This window comes from Venturia canescens, chromosome 4 (assembly GCF_019457755.1).
Source record: "Venturia canescens isolate UGA chromosome 4, ASM1945775v1, whole genome shotgun sequence".
Lineage (NCBI taxonomy): Eukaryota > Metazoa > Arthropoda > Insecta > Hymenoptera > Ichneumonidae > Venturia > Venturia canescens.
In genome coordinates, this window is record NC_057424.1 from 17647908 (window position 1) to 17666237 (window position 18330).

An 18330-nucleotide genomic window follows, 5' to 3' on the forward strand; every position below is an offset into this window, starting at 1 on the left:
GGAGCTCGATTAGGGCGATTACGAAACGTGCTATTTTCCTCCAAAGCGAATGGATGTTCGCGCGCACGTGCGTCAAAACTGACGAGGACACGTTTCAGCCCTCGCGAGTGCGCGTTCAACAGCCTGGAAAAATGTCAGCCCGACGACAAAATTTGACGACGTGAGAAGATGCATCGTTCTGTTTATTTCACTAGCCCTGAATCGATCGGGAATAAAGTGACATTAAGAGCTGAGCTCATTCGGAGGGTCGTTAATTTTCATAAACTTTTATTCAATCGATCAAAAATAATCGGGTTTCCAAGTACAAAATACTTTCGAACGCGAGTTCAATGCGTGAAAACGTGGGCATCGTTGTTTTTCTTTTTTTTCTAATTACCATCGGATGCATTTTGTTTTCAAATGAACGAGAGTGAATATATGCTCCTGTACAAAAAGCTGCTGGATTGACGTTGCTTAATGAATGACTCGAAATCCGCACTGCAGTGTTTTCAAATACCGCACTCAACATTTCTGACCTCTGTACGTACATTTTTTGCGTATAGAAAAAGCCTGCTGCGTTGAAAAGAGGCGAATTTTTCGTCGATGACTCATTGCTCGTGCAACAGCAAGAAAGAAAAAAGGGAAAAAACCTCTTAATGTCAGAATAATGTCGAGTTTGTGGCGCTTTTCCCAGCATACTAAAACGCAGAGCCCCAAAAACCAGGCTAATTGTGACGCGTGGATCTGGCGCGTGACAGCAATGCACCATCATATTTTCCTTTTCAACGTCCCCGAAAAAAAAAAACCCCGAGAATAGGCAAGCTATTTTTTCGCGATGTTAAGAGAGTTGGATAACCTCGGCGAGGAGTAATTCAATGAAATGTACGGGAAGTGAAAAAAATCCTCTTTTGATACGAGGCTGAAGTTTGCAACGTTGGAGTCCAACGAAATGATGTAAAAAAATTCTCGAAAAATTTCAGTAATTCCCCAATAATTTCGTTTCCTGTCTAATTTCCAATTCGTAGTTTTTCAAGCTGCACTGATATTTTGTGAAAGAAAAAATTGGTGAATTAAAAATGTTTTTTCCCCCATTTCGTTGGCGACTCCAACGTTGCAAACTTCAGCATTGTCTTTTGACGAGGTAGATTATAAAAGAAAACTCCTCGAAATTCCTCTCCCTCGTGCCATTTAAATCCCTCTTCGTCTCCCCAATTTCGACTTAATTGACGTAAATTAGTGACTGCATCGCCCATTGGCTCGACTCACCGATATTTGGATGTTGCAATTTCCTACATATTCGTGCCTCACGTTCGAGTTTCTGGAAATCTGGAACAAGGAATAAATATTTCGTTTAGTCAATCAATTCAAGGGTGAACATTCCTTTTAGCATTTGAAAAAATCAGCTGATTATTTATTATCAAGAATCAACAAGTTGAGGAAGCGTTGTAACCAACAATGGAGTCCCATTAATGACAAATTTTGTTGGGGACGCAGCAGGGGCGACTCATTTTTACGAGTTAATCGATTCCTAGCTGACACTTCTCGAGGTTCAGACATTTGAATTCGAGAGAGCCTGGAGATGGGGAAGAGAGGCGAGGGGGCGAGGGGGCGAGGCTGAAGGCATATTGGATATTCCAATCAGGATCTTTCGCAATTACCAGAGAAACTTGGCGAGTTTTCTTCGGTTCATTCTATTAGTACGGAGGGGCAAGTTAAATTTTAGTGAAAGAAAAAAGCTTTCGTACTTTGTGAAGAGTTTTTCGTCGTCGTCCCGACGACTCTCTTTATCGCCCTATGAAAAATCAATTGTACAGCATTGAGGCACGTGACTTTCTCGATGCGTGGTCGTCGCCGCCGCGAATCTATCTCTCATTCAACACGATCCCCATATTTTTCTTGCATATTTCACCACCGCACGCGTCCTATTTTCCATCGCATGAATACGTTTATTCCATCCTCCATTAATCATTCGTGTTGCGAATTCTTTATCAAATAAAATGAACTGCCATAAGGAAAAAACTGTTTTTCTATTACTCGGAGGATTTAATTTTATGAATACTTTATTGGTTGTACACTCGCCTCACGAATTTTAATGACTCACTTCATTTGCGTGCAATTATATTTTCCGTTGAAATAATCGCTACTCCAATTCTTCATTACTTTGAATTTCATTTTAAAACCACCACACGAAAAAATATTTTTCGAAAGCCACATTTTGACTGTTGGTTTCCAAGTGAAAATTGAATTTGCTACAATTTCGCCGATTCCATAAATTCCCGAAATATTCATCGCACCTTCAATTATTTATCAACTTTAATATTTCACTCGTGAAATAGAAAAAAAATGAAACATAAAAAATGTTTCTCTCTTCGCGCGTCCTATTTTATTCATTGCATACAAACAAATCGCATGAAATAATACTCAATTTTCACAGTCTCTACAACAAATTCAGAGAACGCTCGGTTCAATTGGTTAAACAAAAGCATCGACATGGACAGACACGAAAAGACAGAGGACAATCCAACGCCGAATGCCCCATAGCATGTCCCACATAAATAATCGATTTAATATTCGTATATTTATGCATGCTCGAGTGTCTCGAAAGACCGAAAACTCACGTGAATAATGTAGCATACGAGTCACGTGAGAAATAGCTCTCAACGTATTCCACGAAGGGTGGGAAAGGGCCTAAATTATGGAATTTTTTGCTCTTTATTCGAGTTTCCATCATAGGAATGTGCCATAAATTCGTTGTTTTCTTTTTCGAATATCGTGTTTCATGAACTCGTCCAAAATAATCATGCGCTCATTCATGCTGGTTACTCGTCAACGTTTTTTTTTTTTCATGCAAAGTGGTCCTCTGCGAATCTCATTCTCGTACGAAGAGAAAGTCCGCGATCGAAAAAGCAGTTTTTAGTCAGTCGCGTTCATGGGCCAATCGAGATTGACCGAAAGAGCAAATAAACTTGGGGCTCACGAAGCAAATACGAGCAGCTGAATCGCCAGGGAGACTCGCAGCGACGCGCATTCATTTATCCGAGGAACAAACAAAATGTGGCTGACCCTTTCGGCCTGAGTTTCCTGTCTTTTCCCTCGTGGGTAATCGACACTCGCTCATTGAATAAGCAACACCAATGAGTTGAGTATTAATAGGATTTTTTATATCGGAGTTGTTGCATGAAAATTTAAAATGAAAATCATTTTTCAGTGATTGAGCAACGAGCTGATTTTTCTTTACGAATCCTCCTCCTCCATTTCGGGACCAAATTTCGGAGGGATCCCCTGCAAAGAAATTTTTCAGCGTGTGTCGCTAATGCGTTCGACGCGCGTTAATGTTCAATTCCCATTACGGTAACTTTTGCGCAAAAAGGTGAGGGAGACGTTTGCGTTTGTTAAAGAAAACACAAATGTTTCCCTATTTTCCTTCCTCTTGGATTTTCTTACTTCCAGCTGCTCCCTCCCGCCCCTCGCTGTGTTCCCATCCGGCTCGCCCATTTCGTGCCTCCCCCAGCAGCTCTACACGAGGCTCTCGTTTTTACAAAGTGGCCATTCTCCACGAGGGTTATTTCTCCAGTTAAACTTCCGTCCGTACAAGCGCAGCAGTGTACGCTAGAGTACACGCGATGTGTGAAGTTTCACCGGTGAAGCGCGATAATTACGTTTGCAGGTGTCCGCATCCTCAAGAGCTTTACGTTCCCAACGACTACGTCCATGGATACGAGAATTTCCCTCGAAGATACGAAGGCCACGCGCGGCTCCGCCATCGCAACGAGATTTTACGTTTGAGAGTAGTCTCGAGAAGCAATAGTAAATAAAAGAAAAAGAAATGAAAAAAAAAAAAAAGAAATTTTAGATACGCGGATGAACCTCCCAAAGTCCCGGAGTAAGCTTAGCCAAAAATAAGTGAAGCAGAGTGACTGGAGGAGCTTTGAAGACGATGAAAGACGAGGAAGAGCCGAAGAAAAGGAAAAAACGGCAGAAAAAGTGTTCGCGGAGAATCGAGTCGCTGGCTCGACGTACCGAAATAACGTTCGAGAAAAAGGAGAGAGGAAGGAAGAGAGAAGATTGAAACCCTTGCTGAGAATACATTTCTCTGGGTACGTGAAAACCTGTCGAGCTTCGCGTACACAAATTGGAAGCCCGATCCCCGGATGGGGTCTCAGCCGGAAGAAAAAAATGTCTGTAAATGATTTCGATTCCTAATTTGTATCCGCGCAGCTCCGTTGCGAACAATGGCGCGGTTGTGAAAAGTTGGAAAATTGTGAAAAACCTCGTCAGCCGAGCAGCAACGCGATTGCTTGCGAACTCCCTTGACACGAGGCGAGTCCGCAACAGCTTCGTCGACGAACGACCGTCCTCAGAGCTCCGAAGAATGTTCCAAGAAACAACGAAACATTGTTCAGTGCCGATGGAATGTTCGACGATGGAATGAAAAAAGGTTTTTTCCAACTTGGAATTCCTCGTACCGAGACATTACTATGAACATATGTAAAGCAGGCTGCGGTTGCACAAAGCCCCTCCACACGCAGAACATTTGCAAACTCTTGGAACTAACTCTCGTACCGCTCACATAACCTCGTGGCCTTCCTCATGGTATAACCAGTCCCCGTTTCGCACCCTCTCGAATAACAAGTGACCCTTGTTTGAGCTAAACTCGTTATCAAGCAACCCCAGCAACCAGACATTGCTGCGTGAATCTAGCGATAATATAAGGATAACCATGCATGTGCAGGCATATTCACTGCGAGCATATACAAACCTTCGCACACATCTACAGACGTTTTTCGAGTTGTAGCTTTCGCCTTGATTTCGCCTTGATATATTCCTTCTCGATTCTCGTACGTCGCAAGACACGCGCGGTTTTATGCATGTATAGATGAACTTGTGCTGCGTGTGTTATGTATTTTGAATATGGAAGTACAATTTCATGTACAAAATCACCGGCGGCATTAGCGAATTGCATATGCTGCGTAGTACTGAATTTAAGGGCTACGAACAGTGCTAAACTTTGAGGTTTCAGGCGTTTTTTGTTTATTTTATAGATAAAAATTGGTTGGATGGATTTAAATAAAACCTTGTGCTCGCATCTTTTAGGCAGAAGTACGGAAAGAAAAATAATTTTTAAATTTTTTTCATGGTATTTTCTTGGACAATGGTGCGTTGAAAATGGCACGACTTGAAACGGCGTGTTGACAGCGAATCTCGAAAATGAAAGATCGCAGGACGAAAGACCAATAAGATTCCTAAAATATGTGCTACTAGGTGTCGCACGACGTAGGGGATTTTCGGAATATTGTTTAGAAAAAAAAATGGTGACCATTTGAAGAAAAAAATCACAATTTTTGTGGATTTCTCGGTGAAAAATTGTTTGTAAAAGATAAAGAATAAAGTTACGAAAAAAACGGCTGCGTCATGCTGAAAGCATACGTTTTCTCTGCAATATGCCACTTGAATCGAGTCACTGGGATAAAAACTCTTTCCGTTTTGCTGTCAACGCCGATTCGAGGGGTGTCATTTTCGACGCACCGCATTGTACGAAAACATACTATTAAAAAAATTAAATAAAAGCAATTTCCAGTACTTCTGGGTATGTAAAAAATGTGTACGAGGCTCCATGTAAATCCATCCAACCAATTTTTATTTATAAAATAAACAAAAAACACCTGAAATTCCAACGTTTAAACTGTTCATACAGCCCTTAATGGAAAAAAATAAACGGAATTCTGAGTCTCTTTGTCCATACGAAATTGATTTTGTTGATATTCTTTTGTAGTAACAACGGATTGATTCGAACATGAATGGACGAAAATATAAAAATGATGAAGCAGCAGCAGCAGGATGCTTGAAGAATATTTGAACGAACGACAAATAAGTTGTGGTAAAAAAAGGCTGAAACGGAATGAATCTCCTGTTTCGGGGGTCACGAGTTTTGGGAAAATATGTTCGCCCGAAAGGATGAGTGTATAATATAAAAGTAAAACGAGCTCGGTACGCACCGTAGAAGCAGAAAAATGCGGTTGGAATTTGAGCATGAGCATCAAAAGCTCAAAGTATACAAATTCGACGAGGCTTTCTGTGACGGTAGGGAAGGATAAATGCAGTAGCAAATTGCCCATGAGGGACGATAAAATCTGATGGAATTTTTTTCGCTGTCCGGGAGAATTTTTATGTTTTTCGATTCCGCGACCCTCCTAACCGCTCCGAAGGACTCGTCACCGTGTTCCTTTTTCCACAGCGTGTTTCCTTTGGGTGTGCCGGTTTTTACAAAACTCGTGGAAAACTAAGAGGTATATTAACGAGGCAACAAAAAAGCGGATGAGCGAAGGAAAAAGACGGAGAAAAGGGAGGGAGAGAGAATTATAAATTCAAAGGACTGTGAAGACGAGCCTTTGGTACAAAGCTGAAAAGATCTTCTACTCGATTATTTATTCAGGGTTTGGAAAAAAATGAGTGGCACTTTGCAGTGCTTTTTTTTCTTCCGCGAGTGCTGGTTCAACACTTGCTTCTTTTTTTCTCCATTTCCACAGTCGATGCGCGACTAAATTATTATACGGTATAAAAGATCCTTAAGGACGTCCATCAAGGGTCGATGAATACGGGGAAAAACAAGTCAGCCGAATGAAGAGCACTCCAAAATTTTCGTTACTTTGCATAACACTGCGATGATGATGGCATATTTATGAAAATTATTCACGTTCGTTAACGACGTTTTTATCCTACCACCTTCCTCATCGTACACTTTTATATTTTCTATGTATAAAAAAAATATAAAAAAAAATAAAAAATAAAAAAAACTGGCCTCCGGGTTTGCCGGACTCGTGTATACAAGACACCAGACACCTCTTGGCCTTTTCTCGCCAAGTGCTGCGGAGAGAGAAACATTTGACTGCGGTTTTCCGTGTCCCGCCAAGCTGATACATCGGGATGGGCTCTTGAAGATGAAAAAACGTGTTGAAATTTCTTGAGCTTCCGGGGTGCAGAATCGAGTTGAGAAATGGTCCAAATATTTTCGTAGTTTTGAGATCGAACCCCGCGGGAGAATATCGAAAATTCTGAGCCTTTGCGACAGGCGTGTAAAAAACTGCATATTTACAGACGTTTTTCAAGCGATGAAACTCGCGGGAGACTCAAAATTGCAGCAAGTTATGAATATCCATGGAAACGGACATATACCCATGCGCGTCAGTCACTAGCAAAATTCCGCTTTTACAAAAGCTTCAAATAGAATGCGCGAGCGAAATTGAGGCGGCTGTTGGAAAATGTATCCGCGAGTTTCCAAGTTTCCAATTGATCTCAAGCGAGATTAATGATTCGAGCGAAATCGACGAGCGAGAAAACCCGTTGCGCAAGGCTTTTTACAACGAAAAGGACTTGAAGAAGGAAGAACATCGCGCCGCGACGCGTGACTTCGCCCTGAGATGGCCGCGCGATTTTCTTATTATTTTCGAATTCGTTAGCAATCCAAACGGTTCAAGGCCTCTCAATGCAACAAATTAAACAATTGATAATCCGACGTTCATGACGCAAATATTTAACACTGGAAAGGGGGAAATGTCGAGAGGAATCAAACACCTGCTCACTTTCCAAACGAATCGTAAACATTGGACATTTTTTGGCCTATTTCTGCGAACAAGAGCTTATTAATGTGTGTTGTACAGAGGGGAATGCTGTACCGTGTGGTGAGGCAGAATACAAAGGGTAATTTAACGCGGACAGCGCACAAGGTAATGGCGCGGAGGGGAGGAGGGAAAGGTCGGACTGGGGTGAGGGTGAGTGAGACGAGCCCAGGTCGAACGGGCATTGGGGCAAGGTCGTCTAACGATGAGAGGGATGAAACGACGAGTTCTCGTCTGCAGGCTCGAGAGCTCGAGAGAATAGCTCGGATATGAGGGAGGAGAGAGAAAGAAGGAGGGAGAAGGAGAGATAACGAGGGGCGGGGGGTGATGACAAAGCGGAGAGGAAGGAAAGAGAGTGAGAGTGCGAGGGAGAATATAAAAAGTAGAAAAATATGAAAAGGAGAGAATAAATATAGCTCGTTTTAAATAACGTTTTTAAGGGGGTCAAAGAAACGATACTGCTGGGAACAGTCGAAACAACGATCGGGAAGAATATCAACAATTTTAACTCCCACAACGAAGGATTGAATCTTGGAATAATTGTTTGGGTTTGCACAAAAATTGAAGGAGTTGATGATTTTTGGAGTTCTGGTGATTTTTGAAGAGCTTGAATTTGTTGAAAAGTTACTTTTATTGAGAAATAAATAAGAAGATGTCTTTCGTTCTTCTTCACCTTCGATATCAACTTGAAAAGTACGAAAATCGCATGTTTCACCACTACTTTGCTATTGGCGCTTCATTTCTCCGAGGGTTTTTCAGTTCAATATTAAACCGTGGAGAATTCAACGCGTTCGGTTTGACCGTTTTCCAAATGGCGAAACTTGAAAAATTATTCTGCTCCTTCGAACTTTTGGCGAGTGCGTGAAAACTTACTGAAAAGAGAGCGTTGGAAAAAAGTCAAGTAGCAGGATACAATGATACGAAGGAGACGTTCCTCGTGTGAAGAAGCGTCAAAGTGAGAGAAAAAGAGAAAAATCGGTAAAGGCAAATCGCTCTGAATGGAGAGGCGCGAAAGGAACGCGGAAAGTCGTTCCAGCATTCTCATTCGTGATGCTCGGTTTGAGAAACGCATTCTTTACGCGAATCTCAGGAAAATAATAAAAGTATAAAACTATAAGAGAAGCCGACGGTCGAGGAAAAAACTATCGCGCGAATAATTTTCTTGAATTTCCGGTTCTCTTACGTTGTAAACATTACTCCTTTTTTGTTTTTTCCTCACCGACCCTCGTCCGCCTCACTCACCCTTGCTTTCCCTGCTATTAATGCGATTTACATTCCCCTGTTATCGCCCCTGGGACGTCACGTTACAGCGCATGCTGGACGACCATCCGAACAAAGGCTAAAAACCAAATGAGAGAAGACTCGAAGAAATAAAAAGATGCAAAAGAAAAGGGCATTGGAAAGGGCGGAAAGAGAAAAGGGGCGAAACGGGAAGAAACCATGCAGCCAAGAGAGAAAGAGAAAGAAACAAAGTGCTTGGAGACTTCCCGAGGCTTTTGCACGCTCGTGGCTCACGTGACCCCGAGGTCGACACCACAAATTCCAGAGACGACATCGCGAGAATCTCCCTTCCCTCTTCCCTCTCTCTCTACTCTGGATTGTGTGACTTTGTACCCGCAAAACCTTCCGACACGCCAACCAACCCCGCGACTGACCCAAACACACACACGATCTTACATACACGGAAGGTAAAACCAACCGCAGCGAATCTTATTTCATTCACCCCCTCGAAGAACTGCGGAAACGAACGTCTAGAAAAACGCACGCGTTACAGATTCCATCCGAAGAATAAAGCTTGAATGAGTGGCACATTGAAAGGAAAATATGTTTTTTTTTTTTTTCATAAAACAACAAAACAAAATATTAATGAGAACCAGCGAAAATTGAAAATTTCAAAAAATTTGAGTACTTTTTCCAAAAGATCTTCAAGATCGTTGTACAAACGACGAACTGTTGGAATTTGCAAACGCATTTTTGACTACGAGAGTCTCCAATTTATCGTGGACGTTCACTATCTTCGAAGACGATATTTCCATGCGAATGTGATGAGAAAAAAACGTGCTCGACACCGGAATGAGCATTTTAAAGCTTATTTTTTTAAATCGGATATTTTGTCTCTCGTATTTGACCACAATGGAAAATTTGGAGTATCGATCGAAAGCAGATGAAATTTAATGAAAAGTCCACGAATACAATGTAAAAATGACTCGAAATTGAAAAAAGCCTCGTGCGCACGCGAGGCTCAACGTAATTGAAAATATCAGCAATTTCTTGTCGTTTCTCCTCGTTCGTCCCGATCGCAAATTCTCGATGACTACAGCCAGCTAACTCGATTAATTCGGTAACGTGATGCCGTTTATCGGATAAGCTACTTTTTCTTTGCGCCTTCTCTCTCGCTCCCTTCTTTGCGTCACTTATTCGTTACAGGATGAACAAGAGGTTGAAGACTATTTTAATTGATGCGATTATAACGCTACTCGGGCTTCTTTTGGTCATTCTAACTGCATCATTTGATTTTCGACTATCGTTTAACCTTCCGCACTCGAGTCTCGACGAATAGAGTCTAATTTTGGGCAAAAAAAAGTGGAGTGACCATTTTTTTGGTTGAGAATCGAAGCCAAAGTGTGAAGGGAAGGGAATACGGGGCACACTTTCCCACAGGCTCAGGCCTCACTCGAGGCCTCGTTTGATTTATCTAAAAGGAAGAATCGAAGGAAGACTCTCCACGTAGAATTTAGTGTTTCTGGACACAGCTGATTCGAAATTCTTTCGCAAACTTAATTTTCCTGAAACATGATTTTTTCATTAATTGCGCGCACCGTGAGACAAAATTCTATTGAGAATTGGCCCGACAGTTGAAATTCTTCGTTTGGAATTGCGGTAAAACCGACCGTTAACAGATGCTGATGAAATTCAATGAGAAATAATATAACAATAGCGCAGTAAAAATTATCAGTGTTGAGACGATACTCGTCAACTTTGGCAGCGTGTATAATAATTTTTGATAAAATTTGTTCTCCGAATTCCACCATTGTGCCGAATGGTGGAAAAAAACGATTTGAAAATTTGATCAAGTCCATTTATCCAGTGTGAAAAGGATAAATTAGACGATTAATCTTCTGCATAGAAACATGTGTAAGAGGACGTGAGTATAAGCACGCGACTTTGCTGAGATTGACCGAGCAAGAAACGCGAGCAGCAGCTTGGTGACTGGGCGCGGGTCAGGCTGCTTTTTCGTTACAGTGGAATTTTGGCATTTTGACAACCGCCTCGCGCGAGGTGCTCCCTCGTTGTTTTTAGACGCTCGCACAAACGGCATGGGATGTGCGCGGCGGCGGCGGCGTTCGCGACGAGAGAGGGCGTGAAAAAATTTCTCGCGGCTAATGTTGCGTTCAGATTTCTTTCTGCTTTTTTTCTCTTCCCACTTCCTCTCTCGGTTCCTCCTCGTATATTTTGTAACGTCGCGAGTCTCGTGCTCAAATCCGTTCACGCGCGTTCACGGCGCCTTGTTGCTAAATATTTGTTCAATTTCTCACAAATTTGTCTTAGACTTTCGTTTCCCGATGATTCGACGGCGTCTATAAGCTCCGTTAGACTTGTTTTGAGGATTTTCGTACTGCGCGGTTTCGGCGCAGACGAAAATAACGAGGCTCGTTTTCTGATGCCGTTATTACAGGGGGCGTTTGATTCGCAAATGAATTTTTATTCGATCTTTTTCCTGCGAATATCCTCAGGATTTCGAAGATTTACGATTTATTTTTTCTTTCGTTCTCGGAGCTCGTCCCGTTACCGTTGATTATTGATTAGGAACGACGAAAGAGAATTCGAGAAAATCGTCTTTTGGCTTGACAACAAAAGTTCTCGTGTTTGAGAAAAATCGATTTTCGTCTAAAATTAAAAAAAGTATCGAAACCAGGAATACTTCGGCATCCCCGTCATCGCGAAATATTCAGAATTTCCCAAAATTCTGGATAACAAAAAAATGCAAAAGATAAGCGTGCGATGAAAGCCGGCCAACTGACCTCTCTGCGTGAGTTTTTTCGTATTGATGATCTTGGCCGCGAATTCGAGACCCGTACTTTTCTGGACGCATCGACGTACCACCGAGAAGGCGCCCCTGAAAAAGAGTGGAAAAGAACGAGGTTAAAAAGCTTGTTTTTCATATATATAGAGAATTTCGAAATCCCACATAATTCTCGTTCATTCCGACGCCCTAAAAACTTTTCACGTCTTTTTTTCATTCGCAAAACTCTTCCTTCTCACCATTGTCATTTCCGCAACACTCTTGTCGCTCTTTCCCTTCTGGAATAACGTCTGTCGCGCAGAGAGATGTGCGAAAAGCTTCCAGTACATTGGTTTCTCGACTGGTGCTGGATGACACTGGCACAGCGATAGCAAAACTCGTGTATAATGGCGCACGACCGCGAGGGTACGTGCTCGTTTACAATGACTGTAACAAAAGTGTCGACTCGAAGGTGCATCGCCTCCAGTCATCCGGAAACTCAACTTTCCCGATTATCCGCCAGCACAAATACACGTATCGACATACGGCGATGCATAGCTCCGAGTTGAGATGTATGCGGGACTCTAATTGCAAGTCAAACGGGCTCAACTCGTTCTCGGAGTAACGTTACGAGCAGTGGGAACCGAGGCCCTTTCGTGTGCTCCAATGAATGAGCGCGCACAATGGAGCGCGTTCGGGGGGTGTTCCAATTGACTGCGATTCGGTGTACGCGTACCGCGGGGCTATGCAATTTCGAGCTGAGCATAACCTTTTGTTTCTGGGGGTTAGCGTACGAGTTAATCTCCGTTTGAGATCTCGCTGCGGGGTTCATCGTCACAATTATCATGATGAAAAAGGCGAGTCCCTTTGACTCGAATGAGGATCTCGCAAGTGCGGGATGATTTTTATAACGAACTTTGTGTGTCGAGTCAAACTGACGGCTCATTCTTCGACGATGGCTCGTCGTGCTTCATGCGGGCCGCCCCGCGCGTATGTGCGAGTGCGCGCGCGGGTGTTTGATGGGGAAGAAAAAAGAGCCGAGAATCCGGAGGAAGCTTCGAGCAAGATGCAAGCGGCGTGACGAATAGTTTGCACCGACTTCACCCTCCGCACGGACGAAAGGAGAGGGACGGGGAGCGGCAAGGAAACGCGCGGGGAGCATCGAACCTCGTCCTGCGGCAAACGTGCGAAACCACTCGACGAAACTTTCAAACACGAGAGGACGAAAGCAGGAGAGAGAGAGAGAGAGAGAGAGAGTGCAAAATCACACATCGAGATCCACTCGGTTTCCCCGTTAATTGAGTCGTTTGTTCGTTAATTATACGATCAATACCCGCTTAATTGACGCCTGTCTCGCACCCGGAGGATAATTAATTTCGTCGCCATATCCAATAATTCGACTTTTCTCAAAATCTAGTTGAACATTTAGGAATGCGCATAATCAAAAATCGAGGAAATCAAATACGACGATAATCAAATCAGCTCGAAATGCCGACGGTGATCCAACAAAAATTGGCCAATTTTCGAATTTCCATATCATCACGAATTCCCTTGATTATAATCCAGTAAACAAAGTTTCTTCAAATATATTTCACTTCAAAGGTCACCAATGACGAAATTCAAAAGATTTAAAATCTCTATGGGTTTGCTCGCGCGACGAGTCACCAATTTTCATATAACGTCGAGATCGAGTTTTAACTTTTCGTCATTCACGCACGCAAGTCGTCCCACTCCACGTGTGCGTCCTTCGATCGCCACCGCGGCTCGCGGATGGTCACGGAGATATGAATAACTTGATCAATTCAGCATACACGAGAACATTGATAATGGCGCTTATCAGGGGTGATAAAAATAGTGCAGCTCCTGAGAAGCGTTAATAATTCGATTCTTTTCATGCCCCGAGCTTCACGAGCAATATAGTACGAACGAAGAGAAAAACTAGCGTGCGCTTCTGTGACTACGGTTGAAACCTTCGAGCCCCGTTGTCCTTCGACCTGGAGTGGAAGAAGGTCGAGTACGATGGAACGCTAGCGGCATGATTTTCTATCGATTGCCAGATGCTGCAACTTGTTAAAATTACCATTTTTCTTCGGTCGTCAGGGGGCGCGTGTGATAAAATAATCGATTTACAATCGACAATAAAAATAAAAGTCGAACAACACGTTTTCGAATGTTGGCGATGGGAAATGAATTGAAAAGTTGCCAATTATGCCGACGGGGGGTTTGCGAATGTAAAATAAGGGAAGGGGCGCCTCGAACGACGTTGTTCTGCAAACGAGGAAAATCATTCCGAGAAAGTAATTGAACCAGGTGGAGTTGATTTACGAAGAAAAAAGTGTGTGTTTCGGTGCAACTGCATTTTTAATGATCCTCGCGCGGGATCCTTAAGGGATGAGAACGACGGTACGACCCTTAGCCCGAAGCCCTCGATGAGTCTTCGCAGGCTGACGCGAGCGTTCTCAATCTCCGGTCTCCGCACTTTCTGGAACTATATAACAAGTGTATGAAAGGAAAAGAAAAAGCAATAGGCCCTAATGACGCAAACATGCCTCTCGTAATTCCTTGGCAATGCGCAGTGACGTCAGCGACGACGATTCTGACGCAATTCTCTGGCTGTGGTGGTGTGGCCGTAACTCACTTTCTACTTGTTTTTTTTCCTCTTCTTCTTCTCCTTCAACCTCTTTCTTATTCTTCTCCTTCTCGCGAGGGCGAATGTGCACGGATTTATTTCCATTTCAGCTTGTCGACAGAGAGAGAGAGAGAGAGAGAGAGAGAGAGAGAGAGAGAGAAAAGGAAGACAAAGAAACGGAGAAAGATTGCATTCCATTTTTAGCGGAACGTAAGAGAGAAAAAATATTCAGCCCGAAACTTTCGCTCTCCAGGACTGCAGACGACCGGTTTTCCCTTCATTTTCCTCGGGCTTCTTTTATTTTGTCTTTTCAACAGCACACGGAAAGAAAGGAAAAAAATAATGCAATAACAATAAGATGAAAAGTTTAGCGCGCGCGAAGGAGATAGGAAAACATGGAACGTGACAAATTGGAACGAAGAGCGAAGGGATAGAAATCGTTGACACAAACGTGAGAGAGAAAGAACAAACAACAAAAAAAAAACAAGTTTATCGCGAAAATTCGCTCAACTTAAATTTGGAAAGAAAAGAAAGGGACACGAAGAAATGATAAAATTTTGAGGATCAACTACTTTTGGATTCTTTCGTTTCACTCGGAAATAGAACATTTTTCAATACGAAGCGCCACTGTCCTGAGTTAATTTCTCATAAAACAGCTGAAGCTCCGTGCGGTGCTCGTCAGGCTTTCGATTTCTTCGGCGATTCGTTAGAGGGGGCGAGAGGTGGCAAGAAAAAGAGGAAAAAGGGGTGGAACCCCGAGGAAGAAAATGCGCGGTATTAATAATAAAGAATGATGCAGAATGGGGAGAAACTGGAAGAAAATATTGACCAAGTGCCAGAAAAATAGAAGAAGGGAAAAAAGGTAATAAAAGGTCGAAAACTCGAAAGCGAAGCGGAAACAAAAAAGGGCGAAAATTGATAGAAAACCCGCGAAAGAAAGTGGAAATAAAAGACTAAAAGGAATATGCAGAAAGGAAGTGCGTGCGGGAAAGGCCTGGAAAAAGCGAGGAATTAAAAGAGGAAGATGAAAAGTTGCAAGAGAAGCGGACGAGGGATTAAAAAGAAGCGATCCCCGGAAATTCACGTCCCCGTTTTTCTTTCATTTTCCGTCTTTCCAACAAGGGGTAGGAGCGCGGTGCGTTGGTCGATGAACGACGAGGGGCTCGGAGGTAAGAAACGGGAACGTGCGTTTACACAGAGAGCAGCAACGAAAGTTGTTGGGGTGGAGGCCAAAAAGAGGCGAGTGGAGGAAGGCGAGCACGCCAGCGGCGCGGCGAGGGGCGCAGAGCGCGGGGGAGGCCAGAGAACGTGAGAGGATTACGTGAATCGCCGCGGGGAGTCGAGAAAACCCAAGTTAGAACATGATATCGATTTGTTAAATGTTGAACGGCGTAACTCCCAACTTACACAGCGAAAATGATGGGATTTGAGCCCTTTTGCTTCCGAAGAACGAAAACAACGGTGCGAGCCATGAAGTCTGAGCGAAAAAGGCGCATCTCCGTTCACCGGTGCGCGACTTACGGCTCCTCGAGTCTTAGCTAACAGCGCACATGTGTTCGGGAAGCGAGATGTCCTTCCCTCGTAAACTTTATCAGCCCTTACCTTTTCCTATCTCTTTATATCTTGCCGCATGTGCGTACATTAATCCACCTAAAAAGTGGCGGCTACGATAAGACTTCGACGTACGAGCACCGTGGCTCCGTGTTTGTCCTAAAAAAAAACCGACCGGATCATACATTTCCCTGGTAAATTCGCCCTCTGTCAATTACATCTTAAAATTATTACGAAGCAGGTGCGACGTCGTTGGCTTTTTCCCATGCCAAAGAACATACAAAAAACTAATGGAAGGCGCGCCGTTGAAACAATCGAAAAGATTGAATTCTCCGACTTTTTGTCCAACGGGAATGTTGCTAGCAATATTTTCTTGTGATTGAAACCGAAAGTTGTGATCAAAGTTTGAAAATTTGGGGAATTTCACCCCTTAAACAAGTTCACGCGAATCCAATGGAAATCGAAAATTCCAACTTTGAGAGTTGACATTTTGAAATATGCTAGAAATACACAGCGTGCATCTATTCCCGGAATTATTGAAGGATCTACTCTCGAGTTGTGGAGAAAACAATTGACGAAAATCAATACGCAGGCTCTTAAGGGCAAGCACACTGCGACGATTTCGATTTAATGAAATAAGATCCTCCCAACTTTGAAGGAGCCAAAAACGAAAATAATAAAATAAAATGTTTTTAGATATCAATGATGGCCTGAAAAATAAAAACACTTATTTGAGGCTAACGAGTAATAGCGACACAAACGGTGGAAGGTTTGACAAGACCATGAGCCAGCTGGTTTAAAATATTGATATGCATACCCATATAAATAGAAAATGGCTGTTGTCACATTTTGCTTGACGATTCAACTACGAAAGTATTTAACCGCTGTCATATATTAAAAATTGATCAATCTCAAAAAATAAGTTACACATAATTTTAATAATCGCGAGAATAAATTGAAATCGTTTCTTTGATCATGAAAAGAGCAGAAAAGTTGAGTTGCTTTTTTGAATGACAAGTAACGCATGATCTTCCTTAAGTGGTCATACATTTTTGTCCGTGCGTTTATATCGGCTATCGATGACGCTGAAGTTTCCAACGTTGAAGTCCAACGAAATGATCGAAAAAAACTCTCCAATAATTCCAGTAATTCTCCTATTTTGATCCCTACCAAATTTGCATTTCGTAGTTTTTCAAGCTGCACCAACGATTCGTGAAATAAAAAATTGGTGAATTAGAAACGTTTTTTTCGTTCATTTCGTTGGACTCCAACGTTGGAAACTTCAGCGTCGTGGTTATCGAGCGTTTATTCATTCAGTCCAATCGCATTTTATTGACTGGATTTCAAAGTAGTGGAAAAAAAATTGTTTCTAAATACTGCAAGTTCTCCAAAGGCATCGTCATAAATACAAATATATCGGAGGAAAAAGAGACACGTGCACAGAAATGCTCCTCTCTCCGTGCTACGTGACTATTTTGTCAATTTTCAAGACCTCTTTTTCACTGGCTGTGCAATGGCGCTCTCTTACTACTGGCAATAATACTAGTGTGACAAGAGACCGAGGCTGCAATGGACTGAGCCAATTTCATGAGTCACGTGTCCCACGGTGCTTCAGCGAGAAGTAACCCCGGAAATAACATTTACGTGACAACATACGGGAATTGCGGACTTACCAATAACAATAATCGCAATAATAATAAACAACGATTGACGAGTGGGCTCCATTCAATTGGAATAAAAAATTCGTTTGAAAACAGCTTCAGTGCATGTTTCTTTGTCGCGATTGCAACAATCGCTCGTCAATACCCAAAATCAATTGAACGAAAAAAAAGTCGTTTTCAAAAGTCTTTCGCCGACACGCAAAAAAAAATGTCGCAAGATTTTACAGTTCCGAAGATCCAAATTCAATTTCCAAAGCTCAATGAAAATACTTTTTATCGAAAATATTTTTTCTCCTGACAAAGTATCCCAAAATCTGAAGCATCGAAGTTATTCAAGAGTGAACGAGAATTGCTCAATTTAAAAAAAAAAAAAAAACAGTTTCCAGATACGAATACTCGCTCCATCGCAATTTTCATTTCAAAATTTTCTTCCCTTTAGAAGCTGTCAAAAGATTCGCTCCCGCGGGAGCAAAAACATCCGTTCCCGGTCAAAAGCATAATTCGCCCTTCTACGAGTGTCCGCAGGAGGTGAAAATGAGATTTCGCGATGAATTAATATTTACGTGCGTGAGATTTGAAGAAGGGGAAGAAAAGAGAGAAAAATGTGAAAATAGAATTGATTGCCTCGCGTGGGAACGGATTGGAGGAGAGAGTTGAGAGAGTGTTGGTAAATAAAATCATGTGGAAAATGTTTCTCGAAGTAGAGGATAATAAAGATGATAATAATGTCAGGATGAGGTTGCACAGAGAGAATAATAATACGTGCAAGTGCCATACGTATTTAGAGTCGAGGGACGAGTGGATTCGTAGACGTGTCACACTGGTGCACCAGTTTCCGAGGAAACGTTCCCCGGAAATGGGATAGCGTGGAGAGTCGAGACAGAATGAAAT

The 18330-nt window shown here is 42.5% G+C and overlaps 1 protein-coding gene across 22 annotated transcripts in view; it reads right to left on the bottom strand.

Moving 5' to 3' along the window:
* CaMKII (Calcium/calmodulin-dependent protein kinase II) overlaps positions 1-18330 on the bottom strand; it is a 103393-nt gene that overhangs the window by 56204 nt on the left and 28859 nt on the right. For all 22 annotated transcript variants that reach the window (XM_043416715.1, XM_043416717.1, XM_043416714.1 and 19 more), the window contains 2 exons: positions 11618-11712; positions 1246-1305 (listed from right to left, as the gene is read on the bottom strand). In XM_043416715.1, coding sequence (XP_043272650.1) covers positions 1246-1305; positions 11618-11712 — 155 coding nt within the window. The remainder of the gene's footprint in view (positions 1-1245; positions 1306-11617; positions 11713-18330) is intronic.